This window comes from Zosterops lateralis, assembly GCF_965231275.1.
Source record: "Zosterops lateralis genome assembly, chromosome: 5".
NCBI lineage: Eukaryota > Metazoa > Chordata > Aves > Passeriformes > Zosteropidae > Zosterops > Zosterops lateralis.
In genome coordinates, this window is record NC_139766.1 from 1255588 (window position 1) to 1273028 (window position 17441).

The 17441-nt window shown below is 44.3% G+C and overlaps 1 protein-coding gene and 2 long non-coding RNA genes across 3 annotated transcripts in view; 1 reads left to right on the plus strand and 2 right to left on the minus strand.

The window, feature by feature from the left end:
• Positions 1 to 17441, plus strand: part of EXOC6B (exocyst complex component 6B) — a 412654-nt gene that overhangs the window by 238987 nt on the left and 156226 nt on the right. Inside the window, exons 15-17 of the mRNA XM_083861793.1 lie at positions 5792 to 5986; positions 6664 to 6798; positions 9003 to 9182. Of these exons, the coding sequence (XP_083717919.1) occupies positions 5792 to 5986; positions 6664 to 6798; positions 9003 to 9182 (510 nt within the window). The remainder of the gene's footprint in view (positions 1 to 5791; positions 5987 to 6663; positions 6799 to 9002; positions 9183 to 17441) is intronic.
• Positions 1568 to 17441, minus strand: part of LOC310909700 — a 534801-nt gene continuing 518927 nt past the window's right edge. Inside the window, exon 3 of the long non-coding RNA XR_014590153.1 lies at positions 1568 to 2815. This is a non-coding gene — a long non-coding RNA (uncharacterized lncRNA). The remainder of the gene's footprint in view (positions 2816 to 17441) is intronic.
• LOC310909698 lies at positions 6751 to 9388 on the minus strand. Its single transcript, XR_014590150.1, has 3 exons — positions 9266 to 9388; positions 9042 to 9188; positions 6751 to 6864 (listed from the first exon to the last, which is right to left on the minus strand). It is a non-coding gene; the product is annotated as an uncharacterized lncRNA (long non-coding RNA).

Genomic DNA, 17441 nt, shown 5'->3' on the forward strand with positions numbered 1-17441 from the left:
CTTTCCTTTCCTTTCCTTTCCTTTCCTTTCCTTTCCTTTCCTTTCCTTTCCTTTCCTTTCCTTTCCTTTCCTTTCCTTTCCTTCCTTTCCTTTCCTTTCCTTTCCTTTCCTTTCCTTTCCTTTCCTTCCCTTTCCTTCCCTTCCCTTCCCTTCCCCCCTTCCCTTCCCTTCCCTTCCCTTCCCTTCCCTTTCCTTTCCTTCCCTTCCCTTCCCTTCCTTCCCTTCCCTTCCCTTCCCTTCCCTTCCTTCCCTTCCCTTCCCTTCCCTTCCCTTCCTTCCCTTCCCTTCCCTTCCCTTCCCTCCCTTCCCTTCCCTTCCTTCCCTTCCCTTCCCTTCCCTTCCCTTCCCTTCCTTCCCTTCCCTTCCCTTCCCTTCCCTTCCCTTCCCTTCCCTTCCTTCCCTTCCCTTCCCTTCCCTTCCCTTTCCCCTTTCCCCTTTCCCTTCCCCTTTCCCCTTTCCCTTTCCCCTTTCCCCTTTCCCTTTGGAAAAGGCTGGATGGGCTCAGGGAGTTCTGTTCCACCTCCTTGGGAATTTCACATCCTTGCCATGACCTGACTCTGGAGCTGCTGGAGAGAATCCAGAGGAGTTCATGGAAATGTTTCCAGGATTCCAGAGCTCTTTTGCTCTGGGAGAGCTGGGAATGTTCCCCTGGAGAAGGGAAAAGTGCAGGGAATGCTCCGAGTCCCTGAAGGGGAAAACTCCAGGAGAGCTGGAGAGGGACTGGGGCCAAGGGCTGCAGGGACAGGACACAGGGAATGGATCCCACTGGGAAAGGGGACATTGGGCTGGGATCTTGGGCAGGAATTCCTGCTGGGAATGGAATTCCCACATTTGCTGGGGCTGCCCCTGGATCCCTGGGAATGTCCAAGGCCAGGCTGGATCCACCTGGGACAGTGGGAGGTGTCCCTGGAGTTGGATCCAAATGGGATTTAAGATCCATTTCCCACCCAAACCATTCCATGAATCCACAACCACAAAGAGCAAAGCAGCTCCCCAGGGCTCTGAAACACTTCAGGATAAAAAAGCCACAACAAAAAGCACCAGGAGAGGGGGATGAAGGTGGAAAATGGGAACAACTTGGGTGAAACACCCAGAAATGTTCCCAAAAATCTTTCCAGGAAGATGCTCCAGAACCACCAAAACTCTGCAGGAGCAGAAACCTCAACCCCACAGAAAATCCATCCCTGACCTTTCCTCACCCAGAATTCCCAACTTTGAGCAGCTGAGGAGGGATGAACCCTGAGGGAATGAGGATGGGATTTGGGATTTGGGGATTTTGGGAATTATTGGACCATTTCAACTCTCCACACTGCACTAACAAAGAATTCCTGGGGAAGATTTGGGAAAGTGAAGGATTATTCAGATTTGGGAAACTGAAGGATTATTCAGCCACCCAAACCATCCCATGAACATCCCAACCAGCAACAATTGGGATTTAGGAGTGTCCAAGGCCAGGCTGGATCCACCTGGGATGGGGGAATTGTCCCCAGAGTTGGATCCAAATGGGATTTAAGATCCATTTCCCACCCAACCCATTCCATGCACACCCCACTGCTGCTCTGGGGACACCTCTGGGAGCTCAGCAGCCCTTCCAGTGCTTTCCCCAGGCTCTCCAGAGTTTTCCTGCTCTCTTTGGAGGCAGGAAAAGCCCATTTGGAGCCACAGCTCTTACTCTTTGGGAGCTCAGGATTTTTCCTCACCTTCGCAGTGGTGGCAGTTTTTCCTCCCCTGGTGTCACCCTAAACCTCAGGGTCAAACCTTGACCCCTTTTCCCTCTCCAGGTGGATTCTGCTCCCCCAGGAGCTTTTCCCCATCACAGAAATGATGAGTTTTGTCAGAGCAAAGAGGAGAAACGTCCCTTGGGTCCCTCCCGGGGCTCCCTTTGGGACCCCTCATTAAAATTCCGTTCCACATTGGATTTTTCCAGCCTTTTCTGAGCACTAGAAGGGGGTGGGGAAAGGCAGCTCCCTGCTCTGCCTCTCACAACCAAAACATTTGGAATATTTCTCTGCACAAAAAAAAAAAAACCCAAAAAAAAAAAACCCCGTTGACACTTTCTTCATTTCACCCTGACAACTTGAATTAGTTTTATAGGGGGAAACTCAGCTACAAAGCCAACAGCCAGTTCCCCCTTTTTTCTTTTCTCTTCCCTTTATTTTATTTTTTTATTTTTTTGCCTCCCTGGCCTTGTCATTTAGGGAGAACCCCAGAGTGCTGGGGGTCAACCTGTCACTCACAGGGGCCTGGAGGTCACTAAAGCTGCCAAAAGATCCAGGACAGGAGCTGTCATTATCCAGACAGTTCCCTTCAAGCCTTTTCCTGCACAGCCCAGCCCGTGGCAGAAAGCAGAAATCACATTTTATTTAGGTTTTTTTTTTTTTTTTTTTTTTTTTTTTTTTTTTTTTTTTTTTTCTCCTCTTTAATTATTTTGTTAAAGCAGCTCCTTGTGTTTGTTGGATGTGGGAGGGTTTTGGTTTTTGTGGGGCTTGTTTCACTTCAGGGAAAGTTTGGAGAGTTTGGGATTTTTTATTATTGGTTTTATTAATTAAATCAGAGCAGGAAAACTTTCCTTTATCTCCTCAGTGCTTTTTGCCTTTTTTTACAAGTTGAGTTCATCAGGTTGTCTTTAAAAGGATCCCCTTGTTTTTTCCACTGGGATTTCCATTGGAAAATAGGGAATATCTCTGGAAAACGGTGGGTGGGAGGATGATCAGCTCTAATCCACCAAAACTTTGGGGTTGAGTTGGGTTGTTTTTTTTTTTTGCAAATAAAACCCCAATCCTGGAAAAACTTGAGATAGAAAGTTCAGGGACAACTTCCCACCATCCCAGGTGGATCCAACCTGGCCTTGGACATTCCCAGGGATCCAGGGGCAGCCCCAGCAAATGTGGGAATTTCCATTCCAGCCCCTCCCCACCCTCCCAGCCAAGAATTCCTTCATAAAACCTCTTCTAATCCTATTTTTCCCTCACTTTGAAGCCATTCCCTGTGTCCTGTCCCTCCATGCCCTTCTATACACACACACACATTTATATATATTTATATATAAAATACTGACAAATTTCCACCAAATCAACCCCAAACTCGACACTCCAAAGGGGAATTATCCCAAATTCCTCCCCAAAGCTGCTGCTCCATCTCCTACACCTCAGTCTCAGTCCCAGATTTATCCCTGCACCAGATTTTTGGGTTTTTACAACACAAAGTGGCCACCAGTTAATTTTTTTTTTTTTAATGGACATTTCTTGAAAATTAACAAAATTCATGGACTGGTTTGAGTGGAAAAGGGACCTTAAATCCCACCCAGTTCCATGGGCAGGGACAATCCCACCATCCCAGGTGGATCCAACCTGGCCCTGGACACTTCCAGGCATCCTGTGGCTTCTCTGGGAAATCCATTCCATGGTCTCCCACCTTCCCAGCCAGGAATTCCTTCCCAAAATCCGCCATTTAACCCATTCTCACCCCCATTTGCAGCATCCCAACACCCCCACCTTTCTCCCGGAGAACTTTGAGATTTTGTCTTTTTTTCCCCACGTCAATCCCAGCCTGGGGTGTGACCCCTCTGTCAGGTGGAGCAGGAGAAGGAGCCAAAGGTCAGAGGCTCCATTTACCAGGACTGGGAATTCCCTCTCCTGCCCCTCACTGCAGGAAAATATTCCTGGTGCTGTCAGGGCTGATCCAGATCCAGGGAGGCTCTGGCTGGGTGGGTTGGGAAAACCTCCTGGAGAAATGAGCACTGGGAGCACCTTGGAGGGGCTGAAACCCCAAATTCCAGCAGTGCTGCCATTCCAGACACCTGGGAAAGGGCAGGAATGGGCTGTAAGAGTTTCCAGGACTGAGTTCCAATTCTGCAGGCTGGGAGAGCTGGGAATGTTCCCCTGGAGAAGGGAAAAGTGCAGGGAATGCTCCGAGTCCCTGAAGGGGAAAACTCCAGGAGAGCTGGAGAGGGACTGGGGCCAAGGGCTGCAGGGACAGGACACAGGGAATGGATCCCACTGGGAAAGGGGACATTGGGCTGGGATCTTGGGCAGGAATTGCTGGGAATGGAATTCCCACATTTGCTGGGGCTGCCCCTGGATCCCTGGGAATGTCCCAGGCCAGGCTGGATCCACCTGGGACAGTGGGAGGTGTCCCCACCCATCCCAGGGGGGGAATAAATGAACTTTAAGGTCCCTCCAAGCCAATCCTGAGGATGATGAGCAGGAAAATCCAGAAGGTTCAAGGGTCACTCTGGGATTTTCTGTCCTCACTGAGGGATCCCAGCACGGAGTTTGGATTTCTCCCCAAGGCAGGAAAATCCCAATCTGGACTTTGCGCTTTGGATCCACCTGGGACAGTGGGAGATGTCCCTTCCCATGGATGGGGTGGAATGGGATGGGATTTCAGATCTCTTCCAACCCAGACTGTTCTGGGATTCTGGGATTTGGGAGCAGGGCTGTGCTGAGGAGCCCCTGTGTGGAAATCCAGAGATCATTGGAAGTGTCTCCTCCTAAACCCATTCCCTGTGACCTCACTCACTCCTGAAATTTTTTCCAGTTTTCTTTCAAGATCCTTCCAACCCAAACCATTCCATGCTTCTGTAATTTTGTCTAAAAATTACATTTTGCCTAAATTAAATTTTGTCTAAAAATTACATTTTATCTAAATCAAATTTTGTCTAAAAATTACAGCCCAGAAAGGGCAGAGAGGAGAATTTTGGGGGTTTGATTTGGGGTTTAATCACAGATTTTTTCCCTTGTACTGAACATACAAATCCCCAGTGCTGATCCCATGGACGTCCCATCCTTGGGCTGGTCCAGCCCCTCTTGGATGTGAAGCTGAGGAATGTGGGATGTGCAGGTTTTAATCCTGAAACATGGATAAAAAGCCCTAAATTTTTATATTTTGATGGATTTCAAACATCAGCTCCTGTGAGCACTGTCAGGATCATTGGAAGTTCCTTCTAAACCCATTCCCTGTGACCTCACTCACTCTTGCAATTTTTTCTAGTTTTTCTTTCAAGATTCTTCCAACCCAAACCATTCCACGCTTCTGTAATTTTGTCTAAAAATTGCATTTTGTCTAAATCAAATTTTGTCTAAAAGTTACAGCCTCAGGAGGGCTGAGAGGGGAATTTTGGGGATTTGATTTTGGGTTTAATCACAGATTTTTTCCCTTGTACTGAACATACAAATCCCCAGTGCTGATCCCTTGGACGTCCCATCCTTGGGCTGGTCCAGCCCCTCTTGGATGTGAAGCTGAGAAATGTGGGATGTTCATGTTTTAATCCTGAAACATGGATAAAAAGCCCTAAATTATTATATTTTGCTGTATTTCAAACACCAGCTCCTGTGAGCACTGTCAGGATCATTGGAAGTTCCTTCTAAACCCATTCCCTGTGACCTCACTCTCTCCTGCAATTTTTTCCAGTTTTCTTTCAAGATCCTTTTCAACCCAAACCATTCCATGCTTCTGTAATTTTATCTAAAAATTATATTTTGTCTAAATTAAATTTTGTCTAAAAGTTAGAGCCCAGAAAGTGCTGAGAGGGGAATTTTGGGGGTTTGATTTGGGGTTTAATCACAGATTTTTTTCCCTTGTACTGAACATACAAATCCCCAGTGCTGATCCCATGGACGTCCCATCCTTGGGCTGGTCCAGCCCCTCTTGGATGTGAAGCTGAGGAATGTGGGATATGCAGGTTTTAATCCTGAAACATCGATAAAAAAGCCCTAATTTTTTATATTTTCCTGTATTTCAATCATCAGCTCCTGTAATTATTGTCAGGGATGAGGCAGGGGAGAGTCAGGGAAAGAGGGTGAGGAGAATTCCTGGTGATTTTGTTTTTCAATGGAGCATCTTGCAAATTCCTCTTCAATTTTTGCCTCTCAGCTCCACGGAGGTCGACGACATGATCAGAAAATCCACGAATCTGCTGCTGACCCGGACCCTGAGCAACTGTTTACAGAATGTCATCAAGAGGAAAAACGCTGGACTGACAGAGGTGGGATGTGGATTCCCTTGGGAATGGAGGAACAGGACACAGGGAATGGATCCCACTGGGAAAGGGGACATTGGGCTGGGATCTTGGGCAGGAATTGCTGGGAATGGAATTCCCACATTTGCTGGGGCTGCCCCTGGATCCCTGGGACTGAAACCTTTCCTTTGGGGGCTGAAACCTTTCCTTTGGGGCTGAAACCTTTCCTTTGGGGCTGAAACCTTTAATTGGGGCTGAAACCTTTCCTTTGGGACTGAAACCTTTCCTTTGGGGCTGAAACCTTTCCTTTGGGGCTGAAACCTTTAATTGGGGCTGAAACCTTTCCTTTGGGACTGAAACCTTTCCTTTGGGGCTGAAACCTTCCCTTTGGGGCTGAAACCTTTCCTTTGGGGCTGAAACCTTTCCTTTGGGGCTGAAACCTTTCCTTTGGGGCTGAAACCTTTCCTTTGGGGCTGAAACCTTCCCTTTGGGGCTGAAACATTTCCTTTGGGGCTGAAACCTTTCCTTTGGGGCTGAAACCTTCCCTTTGGGGCTGAAACCTTCCCTTTGGGGCTGAAACCTTTAATTGGGGCTGAAACCTTTCCTTTGGGGGCTGAAACCTTCCCTTTGGGGGCTGAAACCTTCCCTTTGGGGCTGAAACATTTCCTTTGGGGGCCGAAACTTTTCCCTTTTTGCCTTCCCAGCTGGTGCAGATCATCATCAACACCACCCACCTGGAGAAATCCTGCAGATTCCTGGAGGAATTCATCACCAACATCACCAACGTCCTGCCCGAGACCGTCCACACCACCAAACTCTACGGGACCACCACCTTCAAGGTGGGCAGGGCAGGGCAGGGCAGGGCCCCCACCCCTGGGAGGGATCTCCTGGAGGAGACAGCTGGGCTGGGAGCCCAAGGATAATTCGGGATAATTCGGGATAATTTGGGATAATTCCAGGCCTATTTTTGGGAAAGTTGCGCCATCGCGTCGCTCCTGTCGGAGATCGTGGGAGGTTTTCTCCTCTAATTTACGAGCCTTAATTAGCTGGAGGATTAAGGAGATTTTAAACAAAAGCACGATAATTTGTTTTCTTATTTAAAATAAATCCTGGCTGGTGCTTGTTGGAGGGTTGTGTGGTGGACACCAAGGCTCCTCTTCCACCCGGGAGAAAAATTTCCAGGATTTATATTTCTTCCTCTTCCTGCTCCTTTTAGTTTTATCCCCTAAAAATCCATGGCTGAGAGATTTTCCAGCCTTTAAATCCCACTCCAGGAATGTTCATCCTTTATATGGGGTTTCCATAGGGGATGTTCCTGTCCCATCTCAGAATATTCATGGGATATTCACAGGGAACTCATCCACAACTTTGGTGTTGGTATCACCTCCCACCAACGGAGCCCAATCTCTCCTGGATCTCCTCTGGATTTGTCCTCAGGGGCAGAACTCAGCTTGATCCTGGTGGTGCCTGTGCCACCAGCCCGAGGCTGCAGCGGCCTCGTGGTTTCCTCCCTGAGCTTTGGGGTTGGGTCACGTCTTGGTGTGAAGGTTGGGGGAAGCTCACACCCCATTAGAGGGGGGTGTGGAGACCCCATCCCATGTGGGATTTTGGTGGTTTGGAGCCCCCATCCCATGTGGGATCTCAGAGATGTGGAGCCCCCATCCCATATGGGATCTCAGTGGTTTTGAGTACCCACCCCATATGGGATCTCAGCGGTGTGGAGCCCCCATCCCATATGGGACTTTGGTGGTGTGGAGCCCCCATCCCATGTGGGATATCAATGGTGTGGAGTCTCCATCCCATGTGGGATTTTGATGGTGTGGAGCCCCCATGCAATGTAGGATCTCAGTGGTTTTGAGTTCCTATCCCATATGGGATCTCAGTGGTGTGAAGCCTCCATCCCATGTAGGATTTTGATGATGTGGAGCCCCCATCCCATATGGGATTTTGATGATGTGGAGCCCCCATCCCATGTGGGATTTTGGTGGTGTGGAGCCCCCATCCCATATGGGATTTCGGTGCTGTGGAGCCCCCATCCCATGTGGGATTTTGGTGGTGTGGAGCCCCCATCCCATATGGGATTTTGGTGGTGTGGAGCCCCCATCCCATGTGGGATCTCAGTGGTGTGGAGCCCCCATCCCATATAGGATTTTGGTGGTTTTGAGCCCCCATCCCATATGGGATCTCAGTGGTGTGGAGCCCCCATCCCATATGGGATTTCGGTGCTGTGGAGCCCCCATCCCATGTGGGATTTTGGTGGTGTGGAGCCCCCATCCCATATGGGATTTTGATGATGTGGAGCCCCCATCCCATGTGAGATTTTGATGGTGTGGAGCCCCCATCCCATGTGGGATTTTAGCGATGTGAAGCCTCCATCCCATGTGGGATTTTGATGATGTGGAGCCCCCATCCCATGTGGGATTTTGGTGGTGTGGAGCCCCCATCCCATGTGGGATTTTAGCGATGTGAAGCCTCCATCCCATGTGGGATTTTGATGATGTGGAGCCCCCATCCCATGTGGGATTTTGGTGGTGTGGAGCCCCCATCCCATGTGGGATTTTGGTGGTGTGGAGTCTCCATCCCATGTGGGATTTTAGCGATGTGGAGCCCCCATCCCATATGGGATTTTGGTGGTGTGGAGCTCCCATCTCATGTCGAGTATCAATGATTTGGAGCCCCCATCCCATGTGGGATCTCACTGGTGTGGAGCCCCCATCCCATATGGGATTTTGGTAGTATGGAGCCTCCACCCCATATGGGATTTTGGTGGTGTGGAGCCCCCATCCCATATGGGATTTTGGTGGTGTGGAGCCCCCATCCCATATGGGATTTTGATGGTGTGGAGCCCCCATCCTATATAGGATTTGGTGGTGTGAAGCCCCCATCCTATATGGGATTTTAGTGGTGTACAGCCCCCATCCCATATGGGATCTCGGAGATGTGGAGCCCCCATCCCATATGGGACTTTAGCCATGTGGAACCCCATCCCATATGTGATTTTATCGATGTGGAGCCCCCATCCCTCACCCCGCCCCGTTCCCAGGACGCCCGGCACGCCGCCGAGGAGGAGATCTACACCAACCTGAACCAGAAGATCGACCAGTTCGTGCAGCTGGCGGATTACGACTGGACGGCCCCGGAGCCGGGCGGCCGTGCCAGCGACTACCTGGTGGACCTGATCGCCTTCCTGCGCAGCACCTTCGCCGTCTTCACACACCTCCCGGTGAGCCTGCAGGGAGGGGAGCATTAATTGGGAAAACCTCGTTAATAGGAGTGCTTAAAAAGTCATCCTGAAAATCCTGAAACCTGTAATCGAAATAGAAATCAAAGCTGGTTTTGAGTTGTAGGGTGGCGAGTCTTAGTTGTTGTATAACCTGAAAATAACAGCTGAAGGAAAATCACTTTTGGTTGAACGATACCTTTCTGGTCCAAAGGTCAATGTAGTAAAAGAGAAAAGTCTAAAGAGTAGTTTTTTAGAGTTTAAAGTGTAACACGGTGTGGTGATGTAGTAGTTCTTACAGGGTGTATGGAGATTGTGTAGGATTTGGTGTCTATAGGATTCTATAGGATTTTGTCTTGCCTTTACAGTGACTGGTTGGTGACTGTAAATTAGAATTGTCATCACAAAAAGGGATATAATGGGTTGGAACAAGGACCTCACTCTCTCTCTGTAGCTCTCTCTTCCCCTGCACTCTGACCCTGCCATCTCTCTTGCTCCCACCTCTCTCTTTCCCCTCTCTCAGCTCTCACCCTCTTCTTTCTCCCTCTCTCTTTGGGGCTTCCCTCCAGCCCAGGTTGGTGGCTGAAAGCAAAGCCCTTTTACCCACAACCCTTGTAATAAATCTACATATTCTAGAATATCTCAGGTGTGCAGGGTTCCCTCTCCCTGCCATCCATGGATATTCCTACAATGATTCCAGCAGAAGCTGTTTATTATTTATGTTACATGGCAAATAGAGATTCTAGGTCTACATGGGCATCTCTGGGTTGGCTGAGCTCCTTCTTCATAAAGGGAAATGTGAATAACAGAGCCAGTATGATTCCAACAGGAGCTGTTTATTGTTTATATTACATGGCAGGTATGGATTCTAGGTCTGCATGGACATCTCTGGGTTGGCCAGGCTTCTTCATGAGGGGAAATGTGAATAACAGAACCAATATGATTCCAGCAGAGGCTGTTTATTATTTATATTATATGGCAAATAGAGATTCTAGGTCTGCTGTCTAAATGGGCATCTCTAGGTTGGCCAAGCTTCTTCATGAGGGGAAATGTGAACAACTGAACCAATATAATTCCAACAGAAGCTGTTTATTGTTCACATTACATGGCAGATATAGATTCTATAGGTCTGCTGTCTAAATGGGCATCTCTGGGTTGGCCAGGCTTCTCCATGAGGGGAAATGTGAATAACAGAACCAATATGATCCCAACAGGAGCTGTTTATTGTTTATATTACATGGCAAATAGAGATTCTAGGTCTGTTGTCCACGTGGACATCTCTGGGTTGGCTGAGCTGCTTCTTCATTGTTTATTATGAACAACTGAAACAATATGATCCCAACAGAAGCTGTTTATTGTTTATATTATATGGCAAATAGAGATTCTAGGTCTACATGGGCATCTCTGGGTTGTCCAAACTTCTTCATGAGGGAAAATGTGAATAACAGAGCCAATATGATCCCAGCAGAAGCTGTTTATTGTTTATATTATATGGCAGATGTAGATTCTAGGTCTACATGGGCGTCTCTGGGTTGTCTGAGCTGCTTCTCCATGAGGGGAAATGTGAGTAACAGAACCAATATGATTCCAGCAGAGACTGTTTATTATTTATATTATATGGCAAATATGGATTCTAGATCTACTGTCTACATGGGCATCTCTGGTTTGTCTGAGCTGCTTCTTCATGAGGGGAAATGTGAACAACTGAACCAATATGATCCCAACAGAGGCTGTTTATTGTTTATATTACATGACAAATAGAGATTCTAGGTCTGCATGGGCATCTCTGGGATGGCCAAACTTCTTCATGAAGGGAAATGTGAATAACACAACCAATATGATTCCAGCAGAAGCTGTTTATTGTTTATATTACATGGCAGATATGGATTCTAGGTCTACATGGACATCTCTGGGTTGGCCAAACTTCTTCATAAAGGGAAATGTGAACAACTGAACCAATATGATCCCAACAGGAGCTGTTTATTATTTATATTATATGGCAAATAGAGATTCTAGGTCTGCTGTCTACATGGGCATCTCTGGGTTGGCCAAGCTTCTTCATGAGGGGAAATGTGAACAACTGAACCAATATGATTCCAGCACAAGCTGTTCATTGTTCACATTACATGGCAGATACAGATTCTAGGTCTGCTGTCCATGTGGACATCTCTGGGTTGGCCAGGCTTCTTCATGAAGGGAAATGTGAATAACAGAACCAATATGATCCCAACAGGAGCTGTTTATTGTTTATATTACATGGCAAATAGAGAATTTAGGTCTGTTGTCCACGTGGACATCTCTGGGTTGGCTGAGCTGCTTCTTCATTGTTTATTATGAACAACTGAACCAATATGATCCCAACAGCAGCTGTTTATTGTTTATATTACATGGTAGATATGGATTCTAGGTCTGCTGCCTACATGGGCATCTCTAGGTTGGCCAAACTTCTTCATGAGGGGAAATGTGAATAACACAACCAACATCATCCCAACAGAAGCTGTTTATTGTTTATATTACATGGCAAATAGAGATTCTAGGTCTGCTGTCTACATGGGCATCTCTGGGTTGGCTGAGCTGCTTCTTCATTGTTTATTATGAACAACTGAACCAATATGATCCCAGCAGAAGCTGTTTATTATTTATATTATATGGCAGATGTAGATTCTAGGTCTACATGGGCGTCTCTGGGTTGTCTGAGCTGCTTCTCCATGAGGGGAAATGTGAGTAACAGAACCAATATGATTCCAACAGGAGCTGTTTATTATTTATATTATATGGCAAATAGAGAATTCTAGGTCTGCTGTCCACGTGGACATCTCTAGGTTGGCCAGGCTTCTTCATAAAGGGAAATGTGAATAACAGAGCCAATATGATCCCAACAGAAGCTGTTTATTGATTATATTACATGGCAAATGGAGATTCTGGGTCTACTGTCCACGTGGGCATCTCTGGGTTGGCCAAACTTTTTCATAAAGGGAAATGTGAATAACAGAACCAATATGATCCCAACAGAAGCTGTTTATGGTTCACATTACATGGCAGATATGGATTCTAGGCCTACATGGGCATCTGTAGGTTGGCTGAGCTGCTTCTTCATAAAGGGAAATGTGAATAACACAACCAATATGATCCCAGCAGAAGCTGTTTATTGTTTATATTATATGGCAAAGAGAGATTCTAGGTCTGCATGGGCATCTCTGGGTTGTCCAATCTTCTTCATGAGGGGAAATGTGAACAACAGAACCAATATGATCCCAGCAGAAGCTGTTTATTGTTTATATTACATGGCAAATAGAGATTCTGGATCTGCTGTCCACATGGCCATGGCTCTGGACAACCTGATGCAGTTCAAGATTTTCCCCAGAAAAGTAAAATATGCAAATAAATCCCAGGAATTCTCAGTATTAACTGGTTTCCATCATCTCCCACAATGCCTAATCCAAAGGAAAAATTTGGGATTGCAAGGTATGGGAAAAGTGGAGATTTTAGGTCAATCCACCAGTCAGGATTTTGGGCTGGGTCATTTTTCCCCAGAGAAATTGTGGAAAATTTGGAAAAATCCCAGGCCGTGGTGATTAAGATGTTCTGGAAAGAACAAACACAACTTTGAGCTCATGAGAAAATAGGATTAAAAACTTGCTTAAAAGAAGAAGATTCAATCAATTTTTTTGCATAGATAAGTTGAAAAAATGTCTATAAATTGTTTGTACGATTTTTTAACTTGATTGTTGTAGGAGAAATTATTAACTTTACTGAAATGGTGTGTAAGTTTTTGGAATAAATTGGATTCTGATCATGATCAGTGTCCCCATCTCTCCTTCAATCCCCAACAGGAATCAGGTCTGAGATGGGGGAATTTCCAATTCCAAGAGGAATTTGGTGCTCCAAGGAAACCTCAGCCCAATCCTGGGGGTTCTGGCAGTTGGGAAATCCTGGATTTTATGGGACCAGGCTAAAAATTCATCTCAAACAGGGCAGTAACTCCTCTCAGACCCCAAATCCATCATTATTTATTTCCAATCACACCTCTTGTGGCTCATGGATTGGGATGGGTTTGGATCAGCTCCACCTTGTCCCCAAAATCCTGAATTATCCTCCTAGAGGATAAAATCCATTGTGATTTATTTCCAATCACACCTCTCGTGGCTCATGGATTGGGATGGGTTTGGATCAGCTCCACCTTATCCCCAAAATCCTGAATTATCCTCCTAAAGCTGGAAATTCCCTTTTTTTGGAAACGTTCCTTCACCCCTCTCGCTCTTTTCTTCCTCCATCCCACGTTTTTTGGGGCTTTAACAAACACATTTTGTTATCAAAATTTTGTCCATCATTTTCTGCATCAATTTGGGTAACGCCTTCATCTCCTGCATTTCAGCAGCAAAGCCCAGGAATTTCAATGTGTTCCTGAATCAACCACTGGAAAAAATAAATAAATAAATAAAATAAAAAATAAAATAAAATAAATAAAATAAAAAATAAAATAAAATAAATCTCCTGAACCCTACAAGGATGAAAAAGAAAAGACACCAAAGGATGTCACAATTTGGGTGATCCATCAGCAATATAAGGAAAAAAAAAAAAAACTCCAATCAGTGTTAAAAAAAAATCCACAAATCTGCAGCTCCCATAAAGCTTTGAAAAAACTCCTAAAAATGTTTAAATAAAAAATCCCAAATCTGCAACTCACACAAAGCTTTGAAAAAACTCCAATCAATGTTTAAATAAAAAATCCCAAATCTGCAGCTCACACAAAGCTTTGAAAAAATTTCAATCAATGTTAAAAAAAAAAAAATCCACAAATCTGCAGCTCCCATAAAGCTTTGAAAAAACTCCTAAAAATGTTTAAATAAAAAATCCCAGAGCTGCAGCTCCCACAAAGCTTTGAAAAAACTCCTAAAAATGTTTAAATAAAAAATCCCAGAGCTGCAGCTGAGACCCAAAAAAGGCTTGAGGAGCCTCCCCTTTTCTCCCCAGGTTTTTTGGGGGAAAATTTTCAGTTTTGTGGTTTTTCTAACCCATTTCTGGAAGAACAAAAGGTTTCCTTGATCTGTCCTGGTGCTTTTTTGAGAACCAATTCAAGCCAAAAGCGACCCTGAGTGGCTCCAAAAGGAAACATTAATATTTAAGGGAGATAAATCACTCCTGGCCCATCTCATAAATCACATTTTTTCCTCCCCTCCAGCTCATCTCTGCTGTTTCATGCTCTGGTGCAGAGACCAATTTCCCTGTCACATCCCATTTCTGGCTCCTGAGGATTCCCAGCCTGATGGGTGGAAGCCTCCAGGTGTTAAACCAACTCCTTTTTTTATTTTTTTTTTTTAATTTATTTTTTTTAATTTTATTTATTTTATTTATTTTTATTTTTTTAAAGAAGAAATGCAGCCATTTCCAGCCTCTCGTGGCTCTGGAAAGCACCTGCCACAAAACACCTGCTTGTGGATATTTAGGATAAACCTTGAGAGATGGATCAAAGTTCCCCATTTCTCTGCTCAGGAGGCAAAACTTTATTTATCAGTTTATTTATCATTTTGTCCCATTGATAACAGAACTGAGAAAGCCATTTCTCCTCTCCTGCAGGTGTTAAAACAACTCCTTTTATTTATTTTTTTGATTTAATTTAATTTAATTCAATTTAATTTAATTTAATTTTATTTTATTTTAATTTTATTTTTTTAAAGAAGAAATGCAGTCATTTCCAGCCTCTCGTGGCTCTGGAAAGCACCTGCCACAAAACACCTGCTTGTGGATATTTAGGATAAACCTTGAGAGATGGATCAAAGTTCCCCATTTCTCTGCTCAGGAGGCAAAACTTTATTTATCAGTTTATTTATCATTTTGTCCCACTGATAACAGAACTGAGAAAGCGATTTCTCCTCTCCACAGGTGTTAAAACAACTCCTTTTATTTATTTTTTTGATTTAATTTATTTTTATTTTATTTTATTTTATTTTATTTTATTTTAATTTTATTTTTTTAAAGAAGAAATGCAGCCATTTCCAGCCTCTCGTGGCTCTGGAAAGCACCTGCCACAAAACACCTGCTTGTGGATATTTGGGACAAACCTTGGGAGATGGATCAGGAGGCAAAACTTCATTTATCAGTTTATTTATCATTTTGTCCCATTGATAACAGAACTGAGAAAGCCATTTCTCCTCTCCTGCAGGTGTTAAAACAACTCCTTTTATTTATTTTTTTGATTTAATTTAATTTAATTCAATTTAATTTAATTTAATTTTATTTTATTTTAATTTTATTTTTTTAAAGAAGAAATGCAGTCATTTCCAGCCTCTCGTGGCTCTGGAAAGCACCTGCCACAAAACACCTGCTTGTGGATATTTAGGATAAACCTTGAGAGATGGATCAAAGTTCCCCATTTCTCTGCTCAGGAGGCAAAACTTCATTTATCAGTTTATTTATCATTTTGTCCCACTGATAACAGAACTGAGAAAGCAATTTCTCCTCTCCACAGGTGTTAAAACAACTCCTTTTATTTATTTTTTTGATTTAATTTATTTTTATTTTATTTTATTTTATTTTAATTTTATTTTTTTAAAGAAGAAATGCAGCCATTTCCAGCCTCTCGTGGCTCTGGAAAGCACCTGCCACAAAACACCTGTTTGGGGATATTTGGGACAAACCTTCGGAGATGGATCAGGAGGCAAAACTTCATTTATCAGTTTATTTATCACTGATAACAGAACTGATAAAGCGATTTCTCCCCAACACAGGTGCAGAGGAGAAGGGAAAGCACTTCCAATTCCTATTTTTTGGGGTTTTTTCCTCCACAACAAACCAGATTTTGCCCCTGCTCCCAGATTTTTTGCCCAAAGCCACATTTTGGGGGTTTGACACATCCCAGGAGCAGCTCTGGGATCTCCTTCCCAGGGAGGAGAATCCCAGGGAACAAACAGAATGAAGGAAGATGCCACTGGGGGAATATTAAATCATATTAAATCTTCCCTTTCCTGTTTACTCCCAGCTGCTCATGAAAGCAGCAAAATAAATCCCAGTTTTGTACAAAAAAACCCCCCAAAAAACCCCAAAAAAACCCAAAGAAAACCCCCCAAACCCAAAAAAAAACCCAAAAAAACCCCACAAAAAACCCCAAAAAACCCCCCAAAAAAACCCCCCAAAAAAAAAAAAATAAAAAAAAACCCAAAAAAAATCAAAAAAAAGTCCTGAAATTGCTTTAAAAAGTCCTGAAATTGCTTTTAAAACAACCACAAAGTTCAGGGGATTTGCTGTTTCCAAATACCTGCTGGTCCCAAGAGTGTAGCCACAAGAGCTCAGAACAAATCCCATTTAGAGGAGGGAAAAAAAAAAAAAAAAAAAAAAACAACAAAAAACCAGCTGCTGGAGCAGAAAGAAACCTCCCTGTGATTGGATTTTTCCTACCAATGAGACGCCCCTCAGCTGACTGCAAAAAAAAAATAAAAAAAAGCAACATAAAGCACATTTCTTGATGGCCACAGCAACATAAACACAGAGATTTTAGACAAGCAGAGGGAAGGAAGAAACATATGGTGCCTTCCAAAAGAGAAATATTGGGATGGGAGACATCAGGGGATTGAAAAAAACCTAAAAAATGCAGTTGTGACTCAAGTAATGCACCCATAGGATGGATTTTCATGGGGGAAAAAAAAAAATCCTGGATGGTCATTAAATGGAAGTTTAAATATCTAAAATACAGGTGGGGAATTAATTATGATCCTGCTGGTACAAGGTGGGCTGGGATGGAGCATCAAACCCCACAAAAATCAGACTTGTAAATAATGGGGAGAGTCTTAGAGAAGCCTAAATTGTGGTGAAACAGCTTCCTTTAAAAAAAACAGAATTTTTTCTACACCTTCCACAGCTCCAGAGCCTGTTCCCAGCACAGCCCATGGAGTTTGGGGCTGGAGGGAGGGATGGCTGTAGCAATTTATTTGTACATTTTGATGCACCAGCCAAACTGGTTGTAATTTTATCAAACTATTTGTAGTTTTGTTGTTGGAGCTCTCAGAAATTCATCGAGGTTACTGAGAAAACAACAGGGTCGAAAATAAGGAGAGAGGCTGAGAAAATGTCTGCAAAAAAATGTAAATTCTAGATAGGGGAAGAACAAGGTGAGGATGGAGATTGACCAGCTGGATGTTCTGAGGGATTTGTGTCGTCCTGATTTTCAGCCTTCTGATCATTGTTCATATCTTTATACTGGAGATTCTCATAAATGTTCACATATTTCTACTGGAGATTCTCACAAATGTTCACATCTACATTTCT